We start from the raw sequence: 22,807 nt of genomic DNA, 5'->3' as shown, positions 1-22,807 counted from the left end.
TTTTATTTTTATTTTATATTTTAATGTTTATTTATTTATTTTTTGTTTTGAAAGAGAGCCAGAGTGAGTGTGTGAGTGGGGGAGGGGCACAGAGAGAGAGGGAGAGATTGGATCTCAAGCGGGCTCTGTGCTGTCATCATGAAGCCTAATGCCAGGCTTGAACCCACAAACTGTAAGATCATGACCTGAGCCAAAATCAAGAATGGGATGCTTAGCCAACTCAGCCACCAAGGCTCCCTGATAGTTTGTTCTTTTTAATGTTTGAATATGAATGTGCTATAGTGTGTTCCTCCATTCTTCTGTGGATGGACACCTCTCCATGTGTTTCTAATTGGGAGCTATTAAGAATAAAGCTGCTGTGAGGCTAGTACAGGACAGCCCACTTACCGGGTGGTGTACCTGAAGTGATGCCACACTATGTCATCCAATAGAACCTGACCCCTGTGGGTCATCCTTGGAAGCCAGCACACATCCATCCCAGTGCAGTTGCTCAAAGCTTTCCCTTCTTATAGTTGCCCGGAGTGGGGCAGTGGGAGATGTGGGCTCTGCCTAACACCCCAAAAAGATGGGGTAGTCTGGGAAAGAGGAGAAATGAGGGTGGCATCCAGATGGCCTCTGGGCCTGCAGTGACCTTGTCTACATTTCCCATCACCCTTTGTTCCCCAAGTCCCACAGACCTGCACAGGGTTCCCCTTTCATAAAGGATTTGGAAGTGGCCACTGCGGAGAACATCCTGTCGTATGGAGGTTTCCTGAATGTTTGTGGCGGGTAATGAGGCAGAAGAGGATAAGGGTGACAGTCCCTCCCCCACCACTAGGTACATCCTAGTACACAGGACTAAAAGGAGGTTTGGCTGCACATCTGATCAAATACAGGCTTTGATCATGCAGAGTCTCTTGTCCCAGGGCTGAGGGCACAGGCTCAGGGACCATGAACAGGGCTGGGGTTGTTCCTCTGTAGCTGGGAACCACCCACCCCCAGATGGATGCCAAGGAGCAAGGGTAGAAGAGGTGCTCTGTCCTCTCCTTTCCATCCCAAGGTCCCACCTTCCCACTGGGCACCCTGAGAAACGGGACAGCCTGTGCACGTCCTCGGCAAGCTGGCAGGTAGAAAAGATGAGCACCTGTGGGGAGGCAGAGAGAGAAAGAATGGCAGCATCAGTGGCCATTGGTGGCTCCAAGTGGGCCCTTTGGTGGAAAAAGACACTCAAGCAGCTTTAGAAAAAATAAAGCCAACCTCTAAATTATTCACTAACTTTAAAGAAATGCCAATGACCAATATGAAATTATAACAGAATGCACTAATAATCAAAGATGGGAACCTCAAAAGTGTTGCGTTAAGTGGAAGAAGCCAGGTACAGAAGAAAACAGACCATATGAGTCCATTTATATAGAATTCTAATAATGGCAAAACCATAGTGACAGAAGGCAAATCTGTGATTGCCAGGGGCCAGGCTTGTGGTTTGTGGCTGGGTGACAAGGGACAGGAGGGAACTCTGTGGAGAGATGGATGTGGTGCTTATATCACTGGACACATTTGTTAAAACTCATCAAATGCTACATTAAAATTTGGTGAATTTTACTCTTTGTACATAATATTTCAGTAAAGCTGACATTGAAAAAGATTTTTAATTTAAGCAAACTCATAATTTTAGACATTTTAACACTTTGAAAAGATTTGACTCCTAGTCCAAGTCCTTCCTGTTATATTCTGTAGTTTATGAATGTGGATATGGAGGTCCAGAGAGAGAAGACGTGACTTAAAATCACATGTCCTGCTGGTGGTCAAGCCACATCTGGATCCCCAGACCTTGTGTCTTATTAGCCTTTCTCTTCTGCCATCCTTCCCTTCACATGTAAACTGTGAGCATGTAATGTCTCACATTGTCACCCGAACAAGTCACAGGCACCATAAAATATCTGGCAGATACATAGTCCTTAATGTTTGACGTATAGTAGAGGAGGAAGATAGTATTATTATATAGTATTATTTCCATTTTTCTATTGGAAGAGTAGAAGCACAGAGCTCAACTTACATCCCTGAGGGCACACAGGTTAGTCACACTTTGGTTTTCAACTGTACAATGGATGAGTAATTCTTACCTCATATGGCTGTTGCAAGGAGTGAATTAAATTTTTTTTTAATTTTTTTTCAACGTTTTTATTTATTTTTGGGACAGAGAGAGACAGAGCATGAACGGGGGAGGGGCAGAGAGAGAGGGAGACACAGAATCGGAAACAGGCTCCAGGCTCTGAGCCATCAGCCCAGAGCCCGACGGGGGGCTCGAACTCACGGACCGCGAGATCGTGACCTGGCTGAAGTCGGACGCTTAACCGACTGCGCCACCCAGGCGCCCCAAGAGTGAATTAAATTAAATCAACCCTGTATGTGGAGTGCCTGGTGCATGAGTTCTCAGTATACCATAAATGATGTTAACAGCAACATTTACGGTAATGAACATGATAATTGTGAACACTACGGTGGACGTAATAATACTTGGATTTTATGATAGTAAAGTTGAAATTAGAACACTTTCCGAAGATATGCAAATGAACTGGTTTACAAGTTGTGAGGAAATGGACATTCTCAATTACTACAGTTGGGAGTGCACATTGGAATAAATACTTTCAGCAAGTAGTTCCGTTTTAAAATTGTTTTTAAATGATATTTGTGCACATCTACAAAGATACATGTGCAAGATGTTCATTATAGTGTTGCAAAGGAAGAACAAAGATGATCTAAATGCTCATCAGGAGGTGAAAAGGAGAATGTTAAAGGAATGCTCTCTGTATTGAGCTGATGGACAGAGAGCATGGATCAGGAAGGATGTCCATGCTATAGTACTGGATCTGAAACGGAAGAGTTTGTAGAATTGATACCATTTATGATCCTAGACATTTTGCTAATTCCTTCAGTTGTAGGTGGGAGATGGATTCTGTACCCATTATGTTCAAAAGAACATTTTTCCCCCTGAGAAAGAACTCTAAGGTGGTGATGGCGTTTGACTAAACCTTCAAGGACTGAGGGGCACGTGGCTGGTTCAGTTGGTGGAGCATGCGACTCTTGATCTTGGGGTTGAGTGTGAGCCCCATGTTGGGTGTAGAGATTCCTTAAAAATAAAATCTTAAAAAGGACCTCAAAGCCTGCACCAAATGCCACTGCCTGTCCTCTAGGATCAGAATATCAGCCCCTGTTTTCTCTGTGAACACAGAAGGACCTGCAAAAGGTGAATAGTGAGGTCACCACAGGGACTCACTGGGTGGGTGAGGGGGTCAAGGAGTCCCTTCACTTGAAAATTAAGACCACACAGCAGGTAACAAGTGAATGGGCTAGAGCTGAACCAGGTGGCAGACACTGGGTCCTGTGGCACATTTGATCCACGAGGGAGGGCATTACATAGCCTTGGTTGGAATGTCTTCTATTTCACGTGGTTCAGGACTTCTCTTTTTTATGATAAAAATCTGGAGCCTTTCTCAGGCTCCCCCTATCACCCTATCAGGGGGATGGGATGGCTACATTGAAACCTGGGGACCCACAAAGTGAGAAACTGCCAAAATTTTAGGTCAATGCTGTGGAAAGAAAGTGTAAAGCTGTATATTATCTAAAGGGAATGTTTGCCTGCTGCTCCACTGGATGCAAGCTCCCCCAGTGCAGGGAGTGTATCAGTGTTTGTTCTTCTTTGATTCCTTAGTGCAGGGCTAGACATAAAAGGGACTCAATAAGGATTCATAGAATGAATGAATGGCAAAACATCATTTCCTGCACCCAGTCATTGTACTGTCATTATCCTGAGCTCCTGCCCTTCCTTCTCCAACACTTTACGCAATATCCCCAGGAGGAACAGAGTGCAGGTCATTTGCAAAGGAAGAGATGGAGAGGACCCCCAGTCCTGCTGATCTGGCTAGAGAGCTATTGGTAAGAGCAAGGGCCAGTTGTTTATGTCACTCTGAGGTCAGGCCTGGCACTCTTGACCCCTGCTGTGTAAATTAAGCCTCAACTCCTCAAGATCCTTGTCTCACACCTACCACTTTCCCTGGGATGGAATGGAAACATGTTTTACAATTCTGTAACCTTTTTGGGGGGATTTCAAATCCATTTACAGGTTCAGGTGAGCACTGAGGTCATAATGAGATAAAACACCGAACTCCCCAGAGCCAGGCTCTCCACTTGGACTTTGATGCTTGCGCACCTGGCATCAGGCTGAAAGGAGAAGACAGGTGAGCCATGCTGGTGCCCTCAGCTGGACCTCCACATTTTCCTGTCCCACCAGCTTCCAGAGGGGTGATTCAATATTTCTTGGCCTAGTTTTAGATGTGGGGCACATTTGGTATAAAAAGAGGCCATACTGTCTCCAGTGCATTTGTATCACATTCCAAGAAAGAAGGAAGGCCATTCTTTGGAGCAGCCCCTGCCACCCAGCCTCTTGTCTGGCTGTTGCCTAGGCGTGCAGGTGTTCATACCGTGGCAGCTCAGTCCCCCTGCACAATCTTATGGAGCTGGGCTATAAGGACAACTGTAAAACCCATGTATCAGCACATGTACTTAGAGATCTTGAATGACTGAATGTGTTGAAGTCCATGGTACATTAAAAATTTTTATGCTTCTGGGATTATGTGGGGCCTGAACTTCTCTACTGGCACAGGTCTGTTCATGCCAGCTCGCTCCTGCCTCTGTGTCTGCCTCCATTGAGTGTGAGTTTGAGGAGCTGGATGCTCCAAATTGCTGGCAGCATCTGTATCTGGAAATTGGTGATGAGTCCCATGACTATCCTTATAGAGTGGCCATGTTTCCAGAACACAGAAATTGAAACATATGCAGAGATGTCAGTGCATATGATCACAGTCGTGTTAAGCTGCAAAATTCTGAAAATGATTATATTTATGGCAGATTAGTTGACATAGAAGAGGTGTGAAGGACTTACATCTCCACATAGGGTTCACTTCCTAATACAAGATCCACTTCTGGCTCATGGTTTGGTAGCACTAAAGCAGTTGTCATGCTAAACTGAGTTGTGCAGAAGGAATTGGTGAAAGGTGCATGGTACTGGCCAAAAAAAGACAACCGAAAGACAGAGTTTACATGGTGCAGTAGTAGGGAGACCCTGGGCTTTTGTTATCCCCCAAACATAGCTATATTGAGGTCAGATCCCATGGAACACCCGGGAAATATATCTGTGGAGCAGCAGAAGGATCTCCACAGTTGGAGGGAGACAGTGTGGCAGATGCAAGGTGTGTGGATGTGCATCGGGGGAGAGAAAAACAGCGGTGCCATGGAGGGAGGAAAGCCTTTCTGTGGAGAGACAAAAGGGAGAGAAAGAGAAGAGTTGAGAAAGTGTGGCGCCAAGTTTGCACAAGAGGAAAATCTCTCTGGGCCATAGAATGGGGAGCAAGAAGTACGGAGTGTCTGCAGGGTTTTTTTGGTGTTGTTTTGTTTTTGTTTATTGTTTGTTGTTTTTTGTTTTTTTTCACACAGCATTTGGAGCTCAAACTCTGAGGTTTTGGAGCATGACTTTCTCTGGAGGGGATTGTGGCATGCGCTTCTGGGGAGGAGGGAGCCAGCCCTGGAGTGTAGAAATCTAGAAATCTGGAAATCTCCGGGGTGCACTGGGAGAGAACAGTCCCCTTCCTGGAGTGCTTTTAGAAGAGGGGTTATTGCCTCCCCAGGGACAAAAGACCCCTCAGGCGCCAGCCAAAGGACTTTCATTAGCACCCAGAGGGAATACAACCTTTGCTGCTTTCAGCAGTGCTACACCATAGTTTCTGCACACTGTGCAGGCGTGGGGACAGCGTGGAGACAGCGTGGAGAGGCTCTACTCTGGAGGAGGGGAGTGGATCCACACCATGCCAAGTTCTTTAAGACTTCAGGTTTTGAATTCCAGCTGTGGGCCCAAGAAAAAATGCAGGAGAGTTGTGGTCTGTGAGGGCTGCCTGAACAGCTGGGGGGTGGGTGTCAAGATCCCTGGTCCTGGGAGCAGAGATTGGGGTGGTGCCATTCCCCCCCCCCCCCATATCAGCATGGTGGAACTTCAGAGAGCGACACGGAGGCCCCCAGTGCAGGCAGGAACCCCCAGTGCAGGGGGGATCTGCTTACACCAAACCCTGCCCCCCACCCCGTGTCTGGCAACTGCTTAGTTACTGGGGCAAGACTGCTCTGAGCGGAGGCAGCAACACAGCGGATCTCTCCTCCAGACCAGCACAGCCAGCACCGCGCATGCCCCAACTGTGCAGAAAATCAAGTGTCTCAAAATGATACCCGCACTTCTGGTGGAAATAGGACCAGGGTTACTTTTTATTCTTTTTTTTTTTTTTTTCCCTTTGGAATCAGGCAAATAGTTTCTTTCTTTCTTTTTTTTTTTTAATTTTTTAATGTTTATTTATTTTTGACAGAGAGAGAGAGAGAGACAGAGCATGAGCAGGGGAGGGGCAGAAAGAGAGGGAGACACAGAATCTGAAGCAGGCTCCAGGCTCTGAGCTGTCAGCACAGGGCTGATGCGGGGCTCGAACTCACAATCCGCAAGATCACGAGCTGAGCCGAAGTCCGACGTTCAACTGACTGAGCCACCCAGGCACCCCAGGCAAATAGTTTCTTGTTTGGTTTTTTCATTTCCTTTTCTCTCTCTCTCTCTCTCTCTCTCTCTCTCTCGATAGGCTTTTTTATTCTTTTCTTTTTCTTTCTTTTTTCTCTTCTCCTTTTCCTTCCGCTTCCCCTCCCTCCCTCCTCCTCCTTCTTCTCCTCCTTCTTCTTTTCCCTTTCTTTTTCTTTGGAATCAGCTTTATAGTTTTTTGATTCTTTGCATGGTATTTTTTGTTCTCTTTCCTTTTCTTTCTTGTTTTTGGGCGTCAGGCTCCCTCCCCCCGCTTTTTTCCAGGCTTACTTCGACAAACAAATCAAAACACACCTATTAAAGGTCCAAACACTCCCCACTGCAAGCAAGGAAGAGCTCTGCAGAGGACTGACCAGTGGGAAAGAGCAGCCAAAACACAACAGCAGAGTGCACACAGCATACGCCAGAAACACTTCCTGAAGTGCCAGGCCCTGGACAGTGTATGACCCCTTTCTAAAAATTTTTTTTTAACGTTTATTTATTTTTGAGACAGAGAGAGACAGAGCATGAACAGGGGAGGAGCAGAGAGAGAGGGAGACACAGAATCCGAAACAGGCTCCAGGCTCTGAGCTGTCAGCACAGAGCCCCCCGTGGGGCTCGAACTCACGGACTGTGAGATCATGACCTGAGCCCAAGTCGGACGCTTAACCGACCAAGCCACCCAGGCGCCCCTATGACCCCTTTTTAATGCAGCATTACTTTCAGGTGCAGGAAGCATCAAGAGTTTTTAAAACACGCAAGAGACAGAAACTTAGCCAAAATGGCCAGATGGAGGTATTGTCCCCGAAACACAACCGAGAGATGTTGTTTAAAGAAACAGGCTTCAGTGTGAAGTTCTAATCAGAAGATGTGAAGTCCTGTTATGCAGTACAGCTACTGCCACTGGAAATTATCAATAGCGGTGAAACCAGAGCAATACCTCATTGTCATTATACTACCTGGCCAGATTTTGGAGTCCCTTAATCACCAGCCTCATCTCTCAATTTCATAAAGTGGGAGAATGTGGTTCCTTGAATCCTGAACACGAGCCTGCAGTAATCCACTGTGGTGCAGGCGCTGGGCAGTCAGGCACCTTTTCTCTGGTAGATGCTTGTCTTGTTCTGATGGAAAAAGGAGATGATGTTACCAGAAATAATTGTCACTAAATGTGAGAAAATATTCAGTGGGACTTATTCAGCCACCAGATCAACTCAGATTTCCATATGTGACTATCATAGAAGGAGCAAAATTTATAAAGGGAGATTCAAATGTACAGAAGCGATAGAAAGAACTTTCTAAGGAAGACATGTCCTGCTTTTGATCATTCACCGACCAAAATAATGACTGAAAAATACAGAGGGAATAGGATAGGCCTAGAAGAAAAACTGACAGGTAACAGGTATACAGGACCAAACTCTAAAATGCAGGATACTACAGAGGAGAACAGCACTAGTGTTCCACAGAAACACAGTCAAGAGGACCAAAAAACTAACATGGCTCCGAAGGTGCAGCCGATGAAACAGAGGCTAATGAGACCGAAAGTAAAGGAGAAAATTTTCCCAATTTTAAAAAGAAAAACAAAGAAACAGAAGTTTTCCCTAAAAATATATTTGAAGGAAAATTCTCCCTACTTATTCTACTTACTTGGACATGGTCAGGCCAAGACGGATAGACACTTAAATGGTCGTTACTTGAGTATATTCTGCAGCTATGAATTTTGAACGATTGATGTGCAAAGACCAGAAACAGACTCCAGAAACTACCTGTAGATTGCCTCCCATTTGCCTGTTTTCAAAGTAAACTTTACATCCAGGGAATGAAGAACATCACCAGCAGAAGACTTTGCAGAGCCCTCTAAGTGGATGTACTGGTAAGTTTTTTAATGTGTGTATGAAATGTAGAAAGATGTAAAAGAAATAAATCAGGAGAGACTACTTTGTACTGTATTGCCATTCCTACTGTATTTTTATACTTTTGGGCAGCATTAAGTACTTTTATTAAACAGAAAAAACATTTTTGAGCCTCTAGTCATTTCAATGCAATGTACTTTTGTAATCACGTAAGAACTTCAGCCTTGGGGCACCTGGTGGTTCAGCTGGTTAAACGTCTAACTCTTGATTTCAGCTCAGGTCATGATCTCATAGTTTGTGGGTTTGAGCCCCATGTCGGGCTCTGCACTGGCAGCGTGGAGCCTACTTGGGAGTTTCTCTCTTTCCCTCTCTTTCTGCCCCTCCCCCACTCACGTTCCCTCTCTCTCTCTCAAAATAAATGAATGAACTTAAAAAAATAAAAAGAACTTCAGCCTCAAGTATGTTTGAGGAAGAAGAGCTTCTGTTTCCTCAGAGATCTTAAAATGAAATTTTTAATGAATCAATTTTTAAAAAATCATATGGGGTTACCAGCACATTTCAGTAGGGAAAGAATGCTCTTTTCAACAAATAATGCTGGGGAAATCGAATATCCACATACTGAAGAATGAAGTTGGACCCCCTAATTTACACCACTGCAGAAATTGATAGAAAATCGACCAAAGACCCAAATGTAAGAGGGAAAATGATAACAAACTATGATAAAGACATAGAGGATGAGCTTCATGATATTGGATTTAGTATTAATTTTTTGGACATCACTCAAAAGCACAGACAACCAAAGAAAAAATAGAGAAGTTGTACTTCATCAAAATTAAAAACTTTTGTGCATCCAGGGACACTACCAACTTGATGAAAAAGGGAATTCACAGAATTTGAGACTATCCTTGCAGATGATAGCAGACTGGAGCCCTGTCCAATGCTGATAGAAGTACCAAAGGGTGCATCCACTGTGGAACACAGGAAAAAAAATGAAACACAGAGTTATCCGATCCAGGAAAGCTACTTCTGGATTTATACCCCAAAGTATTCAACACATGAACTCAAACGTTTGTACCACAACATTGACAGCACGTTATTCAAAATAGCCAGATGTGGAAATAACCCCTGTGTCCACGCAGCAATGACTAGAGAAACTAAACAGGGCACATTCACATAATGGAATATTACCTCGAAAATAAAAGAAATTTAGGCACATGTGACAACATGGATGAATGCTGAAGATATTGTGTTAAGTGAAAAACTCAGGCAAGGACAAATAGTACAAGATTCCACTTACGTGTGAGGTACATGTGTCAAGTTCATAGAGATGGAAAATGCCATGGGGGTGCCAGGGACTGGTGAAGGGAGAGTTATTGTTTAACTGGTACACTTTCGGTTTGGTGAGATAAAAAAGATCTAAAGATGGATGGTGGGGATGGTTGCACAGCAATGTGAGTGTACATGATGCCCTCGAAATGTACACTTGAAAATAATTAAAATGGATATTTTAATGTTATGTACATATTACCCCAGTAAAAAAATATGTATGATTATACTTCTAAAAGGTTTGTTAATTTAATCTTAAACAGAAATTAGATTCCTAATCCACATAAACTATGACTCCATTTTTATCAGAAGAATTCAAAATTTGCACAGAGAAAAAAGTGATGTGGGAAGGGAAGGGAGGTCATGATGATTCTTTTTCTTATGGGTATTTTATATAATAAATCCATCTTTTAAGTAATAAAAAAGGACAAACATGTATGTTTCTGGTTTTGTTCCTTAAATTCTTAATTATATAAATTAATATTTAATGTATATGTTTTCCCTCCATCTAAAACGTTTTCACAGATTGTCATTTAAATCTTGACATTAATCAAAATGTGTCCACATAGTACTATATCAACGATGGGTAGAACTGTTTTTGTGAGATTGTAAAAATTCATATCTAATAAATAAAGCCTTGCTATCTAAAACAAAAAAAAAAAGAATTTTGAATGTAATTAATGCCACTGAGTATATGCTTGCAAATATTACAAGGATAAATGTTATGTATATTTCTTCACAATAAAATTGTAAAAAATAAATAAATCCTGACATTAATTGTAAATTAGAGTAAAAATCATTGAAGCCGAAGTCATTAAAGCAAAGTTCTTAAATTAAATCTTTGAAAAAATACATTGGATACTGAGGAACATAACACAGAGAGTTGGGAGGAAGAAGCAGTTTCTACATTCTGCCTTTCCTCCTTTTATTAAGCAGATTTTTCTGTAAATAACTTGTTTCTGTCGGTTTTGAGAAAGGCTTGAGAGGGAAGAATCCGTGACTGGGCGAGGCAGGACAGAAGCATAACAAAATGCCACGCCTTTCTTGGACACCCCTTCTGCCCAACCACTTTCCTTCCGAAGATTAGGTCTTGCCCCTGGCGTCCTGTATTTTGGGGACTTCCACTCCACCCCAGATTCTTCCATAACCCAGAGGCATTCGTCCTGAGACATTGATAACATCTCCCCCTGGTGGGCGCTGCATTCCTTTCCCTGCCCCACCTTTGCGTGGAATAAACAGAAACCACTAGACTAGATTATCCTGTTCTCAGCCTTCCTAGAGATCCTCATTCCAAACTCTAGGACTAAAGGACACACAGAGTGACGCTGAAAACCCACTTGGGACTTCTTGCAAGCTTCTTTTCGGTGAACCACCGGCAGATCCCATGAATTCGGGGTAACTAGTAAATCCGGTCCCCAGGGAGGCTCTGGATCCTCTGTTCCACCGCCTCAGCGCTGTCCTTGGTCCCCCAGCTAGACTCCCCTGAGTGCCCTGAGGCAGGCTCAGGCTGCTCTGGGACCAGGTAGAATCCAGTATGTTGGTCCTTTGATCTGAATTCCAGGGCACAGAGGCCCCGCCCACAGGCCAGCTCAGCCAATCGTGGCGAAGGAATGTGGTGGAGGCGAGGCCAGCAGGGTAGAATTCCGGGCGTTAAATGGGAGGTTTAGGACCCACCATCAGGCTGTGAGACCCTCGGATCTGCGCCTGTGATTGTGCCTGTCCAGTTGCAGCTGCCACAGGTGATCTTCCCACGCCGGGCCTGAGCAGAGGGGCCACTCTGGGAACCAGCATGGCGGCCAGCCTTGGGGGTCGGGGGTTCGGGGGCTCCCAGGAGGCACTGTCCCCTGGACTGGCACCACCAGACGCGGTAGCCTGATCCCCACAGGACTGGCCGCGGGGCCCACCCCTCCCTGCGTCAAGATCCAAGTACCCTGAAAGCTGCGGGAAGGTGACAGGTGGGGAGGAGGGCAGCAGGCCCCCAGAACATCCCAAACCCTCAGCCTTCCTCCACAGCCCTCTGTAAGACACTTGGGAGGATAAATGCAGTTCCACTTTAGAGGCTCTAACATCTCAGAAGAAAAGAGTATGGCTTTTTAGATGGTTTGGTCTAATAAGAAACTCATCTCTTTTCGCTGCCTAGGTTTTTGAAACATGCATCCTTCACTCTTCCTGGCCGCCCTTTGCCTGGGAATAGCTTCAGCTGCTCCACAAGTCGATCCAAATTTAGATGCACAATGGTTCCAGTGGAAAGCGGCACATGGGAAAATATATAATGTGGTTGGTAACATCTAACCTGTCCAGGGGGACCAACAGAGGACAATCTGTGCTGGTGGCAGTTCGTAGCAGAAAGTTGCTTCTTGAGGCCGCTCTTACGAAGGCAGTAAGCAGGGCCCCGTGACTGTGCACAACGTGGGCATATGTCCTGCTGTGTGGTTGCTGGAGAACAGCTCCCAGAAGCATCAGGCCATCCCTGGCTGTGGTTTCTCCCCCTTTCTGTCAGCACATTTACTTGGCACAGGTGAGCTGATTTTAAAAAGACATAAAGATGGTAAGTTATATGTTTGCCTTTAGGATGAAGAAGGATGGAGGAGAGCAGTGTGGGAGACGAATCTGAAGATGATTGAACAGCACAATCGGGAATACAATCAAGGGAAACACAGCTTCACAATGGCAATGAATGGCTTCGGTGACATGGTGAGTGTGGCATGGATTGCTGAACGTTTTGTTCTTTCTCTTTTCAGTACTTTGCCAAAAAAATCTCATGCTTGCCAACATTGTTCTTTCTTTTCCTAGAAGACCAATGACGAATTCAGGCACACAATGAATGGTCTTAAAATCCAGAAGGGCAAGAATGGAAAAGTGTTTCAAATACCTTCGTTTGTTGGTATCTCTGTACCTGTGGACAGGAGAGAGATGGCCGATGTAAGTCCTATGAAGAATTGGGGGTAACAACTGATCAGGTCTCTCTTCAACAGTGAAGCCAGAAAGAAAGTGGCCCCTGCTATGGCACACTGTGGTGCAGTATGCAGTTTGCTGTTTTAAAAGAGTTCTCAGATCAATGGGCTGTTGTCAAAGTCTTGCTATTTGGTTTGTAGACTGAGAGCTTTAGAGGGTCAGCATGGTTCTTCTTGGGCTTTTAGTGCAACGGGTGCCCTTGCAGGACAGAAGTTCCAGAAAACTGGCAAACGTGTTGCAATGAGTGAGCCATGAAAAAGGCATTTTACAAATAGATGATGTGGCACCACTTTTGTAAAAGTAAAAAAAAAAAAAAAGCACCTAATTAAGTACATGCATAGATAAAGAAAAAGGATAATTAATAGTTTCTTGGAGGGGTGCAGATAGAATAAAAGAAAGGGATCCTTACTTTATCTTTGCTGCTTGACTCTTAAAACTATGAGAATGTGTTCACATATAAGTTGTGTACATCATTTATTAATTCAGTTGGGCAGCAGATTTTATGATGTGCCTACCCTGTGCCAGGTCCTGTCTGAGTGCTAAGGACGGAGAGGTGAACAAAACAAAGATTCATGATCTGATTCACGATAGATTCAGTGCTGCTGTGTGGAGAGACACAATAGCAGCCTGAACAAACATAATGGAACACTATGTCAGATGGCGGCCATGCTATGGGAAAAACAAATCGGGGAACGGGAGAGCAGTACCAGGAGAGGTTGTGTTAATTTTAATTCTGGGAAAAGACACACTTCTTGGAGAGGGTAACATTGCAGCCAAGGTCAGACGGAGGGGTGAAGCCTTGTATACATCTTGACAGGGAAGCAACAGAAAATACATAAAAAGGGCATTTAAACTAAAAGAGTGTTTCTAAAGATTAAAAAATACTATATACAAGATATCAAGCATCCTTTTCTAGGATCTCACTCTCGCCACCTCTAGGAATGGTCTGACTCACACTGGAGAGGTGGGCAGGAACAGATAAGGGGGGCTGCCCCCCTCTCTGGTGAATGGCTGGCCCCACCTGAGACTGTTTTCTGGCCTGTTCCCCAACAAAAGAGCTTCTCAAGCACAAGAGGGCTTTTTGTTTGCAAATCCAGCTCATGTCCCTGGAAGCTTCATTTGTCCTGCAAGTTAGGTTGACACCCAGGGCAGTGTGATGATCATGTGACAAAGGATCCCAGACTTCCTGGGACAATGTGGATGATGGTCCAGGAAGTACAGGCCAGGATTACCCTCCTGCACTTGAGTGACCAAAGGAGAGCCAAGCTGCCCCAGGAGACCTGACTCTGGGGGCCAGCCCTGTGGCAAGAGGACTTGTCAGAAGTCAGGACGTCAGTGACAAAAGGCCATCAGTATCCCCAGTATGAGGAGGGATCTGGTGCCACAACCAAGACCTCCATGGTCTCCCGGGTCTCCCCCCATCTCTTTCTCATGCTCTTTTCTCCCTCACAGGGAAAAACAGGCGACACTTGATGTCATTGAATGAAAGTGGCACTGAAGAGTAAAGAACATGTGAATAATCACAAGTTAAATAAAAAGAGAAGGAAGCAAAACATGTTTGGAGTGCATGTTTGTGTGTGAGGGAATGCTTCTCTGTCAGGTGTTCCTTGTCTCTGGTGTGGGACCCTGGCTGGGGCCTCACTGACATGGCAGAGGACTGGCAAGGGAGGGAAATGGTAGCAAACCTTCTGGAGTTCCCTTTTCTGCTTGGCAAATGCTTAAATCCACTGCTCTGGTGACACCTCTGGTAAGCCATGTGGGTTTCTTAAACTTCTCTTACCTTGGCCTGCTGATTTCCCTGGGAGCCCAGCATCCTGTTGAGCTTGTGGACTCCTGAGATCTAGGTGGACACTGTGGGGGTATAACACAACCTTGCGGCCCTGATGGGTGGCCGAGAACCACTGTGACTGTGGGGATATAACATGGTCTTGCGTCCCCGATGGGTGGCTGAGAACCACTGTGAGCTGACAGGTGTCTTACTCTTCCCGCCTGGATGTTCAGTGAGTCTACTTGTCCAGGCTGATCTTGACTGCATGAGTCCAGTTGTGTTCCTGGGTTGCTGATAAGAGCACAAGGCTCCCTGTGTAGACCAGGTATGGTCGTTTCCTGGGGCTGATGAAACAAATGACCACAAACCCAGTGGCTTAAAGTAAAGGAAATGTGTTTTCTCACAGTCTGGAGGCCAGAATCCAAACCAAAGTGTCTGCAGGGCTATAGACCCTCTGAGAGCTTCAGGGGGTATCTTTGCCTCTTCAGCTCTGACAGTAAGTTTATTGTTAGGTTTCAGACAAGACTTTTAAAATTGAAATTTGTTTTCAGTGTTATTTCATGGCAATTGGCTTCTTTTCAATGTGCTTCTATGCATGATGGCCTCTGAGACTTTTCACAAGTTTAAATAAATACAAATGTCTTTGAAAAATGCAAGAACTTCTAACTTCTGCTTAATTGTTTAGACATCGGGGAGGTCTCCATGCACTCAGCAGTGGCCATTGCTAGGTTGTCCTTGTGAACAGAAGTCCATGTTGCTGAGCCCATGACTAACCTCCATCCCTGCCACCATGGCCACTTTGTCCATGGGCCCATTGGGTGATGGCAGTGGTGTCTATGTAAACAGGCTGATGTTATTCACAGAATGGGTCACCCTACTCACTTGTCCTCTTCTGCTGAGCTCACCCCTTGGTGACATTCTCTCGGGACACAAATATCTTCACATTTCACCCATTTAGAGATGTTTATCCACATACTTCCCCCCAAATTTCCTTGGAGCCTATTACCCAATCATTGTCCTAAGTCCCTGGTCATCCTGCCAAACCATTGACCAAGCTCATGAATCAGAATATGATCTCATGTCTGGCCATTTCTCCTTCTAAGCCAAGTGAACAGCTAAATACACAGCTAGAAGTTCTGCTCCTGGTTAGGATCTCCATTTTTCACTGTCCTTCAGAGACGACCCAGAGGGACATCAGTGCCACACTCGTCCACTTTTAGGGGGCATCTGCCCATCATGGAGAACCAACTGTAAGCCAGGCCCGAGTCTTCTCTTTTCTCTGTCAATAGACTGTACTTGTTCCCTATCAGGCCATAGGAGCAGGTTGGGAAAGAGAAGTCCAGGGTGGGGGTGGGGTGGGGGCCCCTTCCTAAGGTAACTTACCTGTGCCTTCAGGGGTTACAGGGATTGGATGGTGCACATACCACCTCCACCTGATGCTGGAGTGCTGCTGTGTGTACCCAACTTCATGGCTTTGTGCATCAGATAAGTTCCCTGCCTGATGCCATGTGTTTGCTGTTGTTGCTGGTAGCCTGCAAACCACTCTCTGAGTCCCGGGAAAACATAAGGATTTCCCTGTGGTGGCCCCTCCTGTGACCCAGCACCCAGGAGCAGATGTGGGAGTGTCAGCAAGGCAAGTGGGCCCCCTTGAGAGCCAGCGTTACAACAGCCATCATTCAACTGTCCATGTGTGGCAGGTGCTGTGATTTTACAACATCCCAAAGATGGAGACGTTCCTGCAGGAAAGTGGGGCTCAGTGAGGCTACGCACACGCTCATCAGTGCAGCACCCAGAGTCAGTCCTGAAATAAGAATGTCCTGTGGCCTTCAGTGGGCTCCGGGCTTCAGTGCCAACTCCTCACCAGCTGTGGGGTGGGGGTCCATCCCTGTGCTGAGCTCACCTGCTGTGCGGTGAGCCCGATCTCCTTCCAGGGGTCCCCACGGCCTGCTCCCCTCAGCGGAGTCTCCTGGACTCCATGTTCACTGAGACCCATGATTTGTTTGCTGCAGTCATTCCCTCAGAAGGCTCTAGACTCAGCTTCCTGATGAAGCAGAAAGGGAGGAGTTGGCTGCCACGTATTTCTAACCACATTCGTGTTTTTTAAAATAAATACATCCAAGGGGTGCTTGGCTGGCTCAGTCGGTTAAGCGTCTGACTTTGGCTCAGGTCATGATCTCACGGTCCGTGAGTTCGAGCCCCGTGTCGGGCTCTGTGCTGACAGCTCACAGCCTGGAGCCTGTTTCAGATTCTGTGTCTCCCTCTCTCTCTGCCCCTCCCTTGCTCATGCTCTGTCTCTCTCTGTCTCAAAAATAAATAAAAACATTAAAAAATTTTTTTAATAAAATAAATATATTCTCAAATAAGTAACTGCCTGGAGTTGGGGACACCGGTCCTGGAATCTGGTTCTTGAAAGTGGTTGAGGCGTCACAGGAGCGACCCTGGAGAATATGTCAGCAAGGACTTGTGGTAGGTTGTCAGGAGGAGCAGGTGATACTTACAGAGAAGCCAAGACAGTAGATGTATTTGCAGTTTTAAGTCGGGTTCTTGGAGGAGAGTGATCATACCAGGATCCGCAGATAAGGGAAAGGAAGAGGGCAATCTGTACATAGGAGCATCGTGTCACCAATTTCCTTTTCATGTCATTTCTTCTTGATGTTCCCAGTCTTTCTCACCAGGGTGCAGTGGGCATTTTGGAGTGAGTGGGACTTCCTGTCGTTGTAAGACATGAGGACCCCAAGCAGCTCCAGTTATAGTCTCTCCCCATTCATTGAACTCAAAAACTGATTTTACACATCTCCTTACCCTCTGTAAGACCCCCTCCCCTGGATCCTAAACATATTCATGGGGAGAAGTTTGTATCTGCACAGCGGGTGTGTGTGGGGGGGGGGGGTGGCCTTAAATTGCCTGACCATTCCATAGGTTTCCCAGTGGGCCAAATTAGCAACAGAAACACCCCCTTGTTTTCGCCTCTAATCACGTAGAAGAGCCAGGATTGTATCTTGTAAAAACATGGTTAAAGAAGCCATGGGCTTCCTGTTCCAGAAATACAACCTAAGTCATCTTGTTGACCTGCAGGGGGCAGCAGAGGACTGGCCAGAACACACTGAGCGGCAACTTGGGTCCTGAGACAGCTCAGGGGGCTGATCTTGGAGAGATGAGACCTTGCAGCCAGTGCATCTGGACAGGGTGGGGCTGGGGGTGGCCAGGCCAGAGCTTGTGGGGAAAGGAAGAAGCCGGGACAGGCCTGAGCTGGGCGAGGTGTGCTGTGACCCAGTTCACCACGAAGTGATTGGGGGGCAGCCGTGTGCTGGAGCCTCTGGTGCCCCCCGCAGAGCCCACCACACGTGTCTCTTCCCACCTGCGTGTTCAGTGCCCTCACACTGGGGGCTTGGAATCAGCCGTGGTGGCAATATTTACATCACAGGAAGCAGCCGGTGCTGCAAATCAAGGCTTGTTCACCCCCAGCGAGCTGGCGAAGCAGCCCACCCCTGCTCTGGGGGCTCAGGAGCCCCACAGCCACACCTTGGGTTGTGGGAACCACTTTCTTACAAAAGGAGCGGCCCCTCTGACTCTGCCCTGTGGCCCCCCTCCAACCGCCCCACCCCCCACCCCCCAGTGAACAGGCGAGTGCAGCTGCCCAGACCGGCCCAGAAGTGTGCTGTTGCTTAGTCAGACCAATTCTGCCTCCCAGGAAGACGAGGGGTGCTTATTAGGATGTTGGGGAGGGGGTACAGGTAGATGTCACGTGTGCATCTAGTTTTACTATCACTGCACGTGTCCTTCCGATCTGATTTTAGCATCCTAGTTTGAGGGAGGAGGATGAGGATTTGGCTAATTTTTATTTTGTGTGATTGTCCCTCTAATTAAATATTCCATAAACTGATATTAAAAGTAGTTACTTTTCTTATTCTGAAGATGAAGATAGTAAAGAAAGGTGCCCAGGAATATTTTGGAAAGTGAAATACAGTTGGGAGTTTCCCCAAATTTAAAATTCAGCACAAATAAGCTGCATTTGCATAATTAAGACTTGCTGCTCCTTTAGGGCAGAGTCTAACTGCATCCCACCACTTGTGGAAAGTGATGAGCCCTCCCCACTCTCTTATCTGCCTTTCCCAGATACTGATTGTCTTTCCTGCCAATCTGTTGACGTTCAGTCATCTTTGCTGATGAGAAAGTGGAGCTAAATTCCTAAAAGGTGCAGAAAGAAAAGAAACTAGTAACCAGGATTCACCACGGCTTCTAAGAGCAATGCAGTTACCAAACAATATTCACTTAAAAGATATTCACAGTGTCTAGATATGCCAAGACCTGTTCTAGGCACAGGAGAGACCACAGTGAACAAAAGAGGCAAGATTGCTTATAAACAAAAAAGAAAAATGCCAGATGGGGTAAGTCAGGGGTTGGCAAACAATGGATTAGGAGCTAAAGCTAGCCCACCACCTTTTTTTGTGAATAAACTTTTATTGGAACATAATCACCCCTTGACTTCCTACTGTCTATGCGTGGTGTGGTATACGTGGCAGTCACAATAGAGACCACCGGTCACTTTACAAAAGGTTTGCTGCACCTGCTGTAAATGCAGGGATTCAAACAGTGGCAGCTGGTGGAAGGCAGAGGGAATAGTGAGTGCAAAGGGCCTGGGGCAGTAGAGAGTTAGGTTTCCCAGGAAACAGATCAAAAGGAGGGTTGATGGGGCCTGGCACCAGGGCTTGAGCATGGTGGTTTGGGGGAGAATGGTGCCTGAGGGATCTGATCACAGACTTGGCTGCTTGGCCAGGTCAGGAGACTGGATTTGGTCCATGGGTGTCCTGCAGGTGGGAACAAGATCTGACTCTGGTTTTAGGAAGCCCCTTCCCACCCCAGGCTGCCCAGCCAGAGAGACCAGGTAGAAGGTGATCTTGGTGGCCAGGTGAGATATGATGGCACTTGGATGGGGTTTTCCAGGCTCACTTACTTTGTGAGCCGTGGGCAGGAGTGCAGATGGAGGCGCCCATCCCTGGGTAAATATTTAAAGTATAAGGTTAGAGTGAACAAACAGGAAAATAGCACATGTCCTGCCTCCCACTTACACAAATACACCTTCTGACCACCTGGAAGGCAGGACTGGTTTAGAATTTTGATCCTTGGATTCCCTGCTGCTTTCCCCTCCTCTTCCTAAGACAGGCAGCCTCATCTGCTAGAGGCCCACAGCCATGGACACCCCAAGCCTCACCTCTGCACTAACCACAACTACCTGCCTGGGGAGGGCAGGGGGGACACACAAGAGGATATTCCCAAGCAGGAGCCAGAATTTAGGAAGCACCATAGTCCCAGCTCCTCACTCTCTGGGTTTACTGCAGGAATGTCTGAAAAGGCAGGGCTTTGTGGCCACCAGGGCACAGGTGGTCTTGGGGCTCCTGGTAGGTAGAGACCACAGAGGGGACTTGTGAGCTCCCTCCAAAGAAATCGGTGTTCTCCCACCTTCAGAGCTGTGGGGCGGGGGGAGGGAGGGCAAACTCACTGTCTTTCTCAGGCCCTCTCTTCGTCAGAACCACAGTCAGCCTTGGAGAGCACGCCTGTCTGGTGATGGCAGCTGCCTTCCCTGGGACACTGCTCTGGGCCCCACTAGTCCCTGTGCTGCCACCCAGCGGTGACAAGAGAAAACTCGCCACCCACCTGCAGTCCGGGAGAGACTTCAGAACTTACTTATACTTACTTATACATCCAAATTGGTTGTGTTGGGATGTGGGGGGATAACATGCTCATTTCAAAATTTCTCTGAATACAGGAGTACAATGGAAGCTTGGGGAAGAAGTATGAACCAACATGAATTTACAAATAGAATGATTATAATATTGCTAGCACATATCTCAAATACTTACTGAGCACTAGCTGTGTGCCAGGAGCCCGGGACCATATGGTACGTGTGACACCTAATTTAAACCACACTACAGCCTTAAGGGGTATCTTCATCACCCTTTTACTGAAGCCGTAGGGGTCCAGTCGGCTCCCTGACGTCACACAGCTGGTGTTTCATGATGTGTCTGGCTCCCGAGCCAGGGCTTATTGAAGAGTTTTAACTCTGTCTGAATAAGGGTATTCTCATGCACATATTTTCCATTTTCCACTGTGATTTTGATCAATTTGGGCATGTAAGATAGGTTACAGCTTCTCTGAAGCCAATTGTTTTCCCCATGTGATGATTAGGTTCAGCAAGGTCGGTTTTGCAGGCAGTTTTTGGTGTCACCGCTGGAGGGAGTCAGCTCTCTTCTGCTGTGGGTCAGGGTCACTCCAGTCTCAAGCACTAAGGGAGGGAAAGTGGTGGAATGAGATGGTGTGTGTGTGTGTGTGTGTGTGTGTGTGTGAGAGAGAGAGATAGAATGAGAGAAAGGAAGACAGAGACAGAGACAGACAGGGAGACATTTGGAGAGGGGAGAGAGAGACAGAGAATGAGAGAACGAGACAGAGAGAGATCTATTCAGATCTGTGTTCTGGAATTTTTACAAGTCCTCATTGGGTATGAAGATTATGCCCCAGGAGCCCAGGAGCTACACTGAACCAGCCACATGTCAAGTGATATGTGGGTTACATGGAAGGGATACATTCTATTTTCTGCTCAACCCTTACCCCACAGAAGTAATGTCTCCATTCATCTTCCACATCTAGGAAGCTGGAAGTGGCGTCTTAATAAAATGTGGCCCAGGGTGGCAGGATTATCCACAAGTGTGGATGACTTAAAGTAATGGTTAACTTTGTCTGTCTCAAGCTTTCATGGATAATTGTCAAGATAGCTTTTAAAGTCTTTGGTAACTTAAAATGTTAAAGTTTTTGCTTGCATAATAAATTGGGATTAAATTCATTGGATATCTAATGAGTGAGATAAGAGGCTAAAGCACTAATTACTAGATGTAGATCTGTGCATTTGACTCGTTGCAAAAAACTAAGGCTATTTGGATCTGTTGACAAACATGTTCTGTGCTTAATAGATTCATAAGTTTGCCATCTAAAAAAAATTCTGACGGGCATAAACATAAAGATGGTGGTGTAGGAGGATGCTGGGCTCACCTTGTCCTGCTGATAACTTAGATTCCACCCACATCTGCCTAAATAACCCAGAAATCCACCAGAAGACCAGCAGAACGGACTCTCCAGAGCCAAGTGTAGACAAGAGGCCCACAGAAGAGGGTAGGAAGGTCAGAGAGGCAGTGCATGCTTCATGGACTGGTGGGAGGGAGCCAGGGCTGTGGAGGGGCAGCCCACTGGGCAAAGCAGAGCCCCTTGCAAGAGTGGAGGGGCCAGACTGCATGAGTTCTGAAAGCCAGGGGGACTTAACATCTGGAATGTTAGAAGTCAACAGCTCTGCTCAGAGAGCAGGAGGGCCAGAGGACACCGGGAGGGAGAGGTGTTGAGCCCCAGAAGACAGAGCTCAGCTGGGCGGGGAACAAAGGCGCTGGCCAGCGCCATCTCCCTCTCCCATCCCCCAGCTGAAATCCCAAAGGGAACCAGTTCTCATCACCGAACTTGCTTGCACTGGGCAAACACCCAATGTTGTGCCTCTGTGGATCTATGCCTCTGTGCCTCCATGGGTCTGCCTGCCTCCCTCCCGGTGCTGCAGGGCCCTTCCCACAGGGGACCACCAATGGCAAAGCGAGCTAAGTCTGCCCCTCCTGCCCCTGTGCACTTGCGGATCCACCCCGGCTAATACATCAGATCACATCAAAGCAGCACCACAAGCCTGACAGTGTGGAAGTAGCCCAGACAGGGGTCACACCACTCCACAGTGAGTCCTGCCTCTGGGAGAGGGGAAGATAAGGTACACACCAATCTGACTGTGGCCCCAGCCATCAGGTCTGACTGTGGCCCTGCCCACCAACAGAAGTTACTCCAGACAGCACAGGGTAAGTGCCCTGCAGTTCCGCGCCACCCCAGGGACTACTCAAAATGACGAAATGGAAGAATTCTCCTCAAAAGAAACTCCAGGAAGTAGCAACAGCTAACAAATTGATCAAAAATGATTTAAGCAATATAATGGAACAATAATTTAGAATAATAGTCATAAAATTAATTGCTGGGCTTGAAAAAGCATAGAGGACAGCAGATAATCTATTGCTACAGAGATCAAGGGACTAAGAAATAGTCATGAGGGGCTAAAAAATGCTATAAATGCAGTGCAAAATAAAATGGAGGCGGCCATAGCACAGATTGAAGAGGCAGAGGAGAGAATAGGTGAATTAGAAGATAAAATTATGGAAAACGAAGAAGCTGAGAAAAAGAGAGATAAAAAAAATCCACGAGTATGAGGGGAGAATTAGAGAACTAAGCGATGCAATGAAATGGAATGATATC

The 22,807-nt window shown here is 46.5% G+C and overlaps 1 protein-coding gene and 1 pseudogene across 1 annotated transcript in view; both read left to right on the top strand.

Annotated features, from left to right (window-relative positions):
• LOC101083156 overlaps positions 1 to 11,635 on the top strand; it is a 31,986-nt pseudogene extending 20,351 nt beyond the window's left edge.
• LOC111559124 (procathepsin L-like) overlaps positions 11,344 to 22,807 on the top strand; it is a 55,768-nt gene continuing 44,304 nt past the window's right edge. The window contains exons 1-3 of the mRNA XM_045043284.1: positions 11,344 to 11,498; positions 11,900 to 12,036; positions 12,331 to 12,453. Of these exons, the coding sequence (XP_044899219.1) occupies positions 11,911 to 12,036; positions 12,331 to 12,453 (249 nt within the window). The 5' untranslated portion in view covers positions 11,344 to 11,498; positions 11,900 to 11,910. The remainder of the gene's footprint in view (positions 11,499 to 11,899; positions 12,037 to 12,330; positions 12,454 to 22,807) is intronic.

Source organism: Felis catus, chromosome D4, assembly GCF_018350175.1.
Source record: "Felis catus isolate Fca126 chromosome D4, F.catus_Fca126_mat1.0, whole genome shotgun sequence".
In the NCBI taxonomy this organism is placed as follows: domain Eukaryota; kingdom Metazoa; phylum Chordata; class Mammalia; order Carnivora; family Felidae; genus Felis; species Felis catus.
The sequence above is the reverse complement of the archived record's forward strand: the minus strand, read 5'-3'. Positions and strand labels throughout refer to the sequence as shown.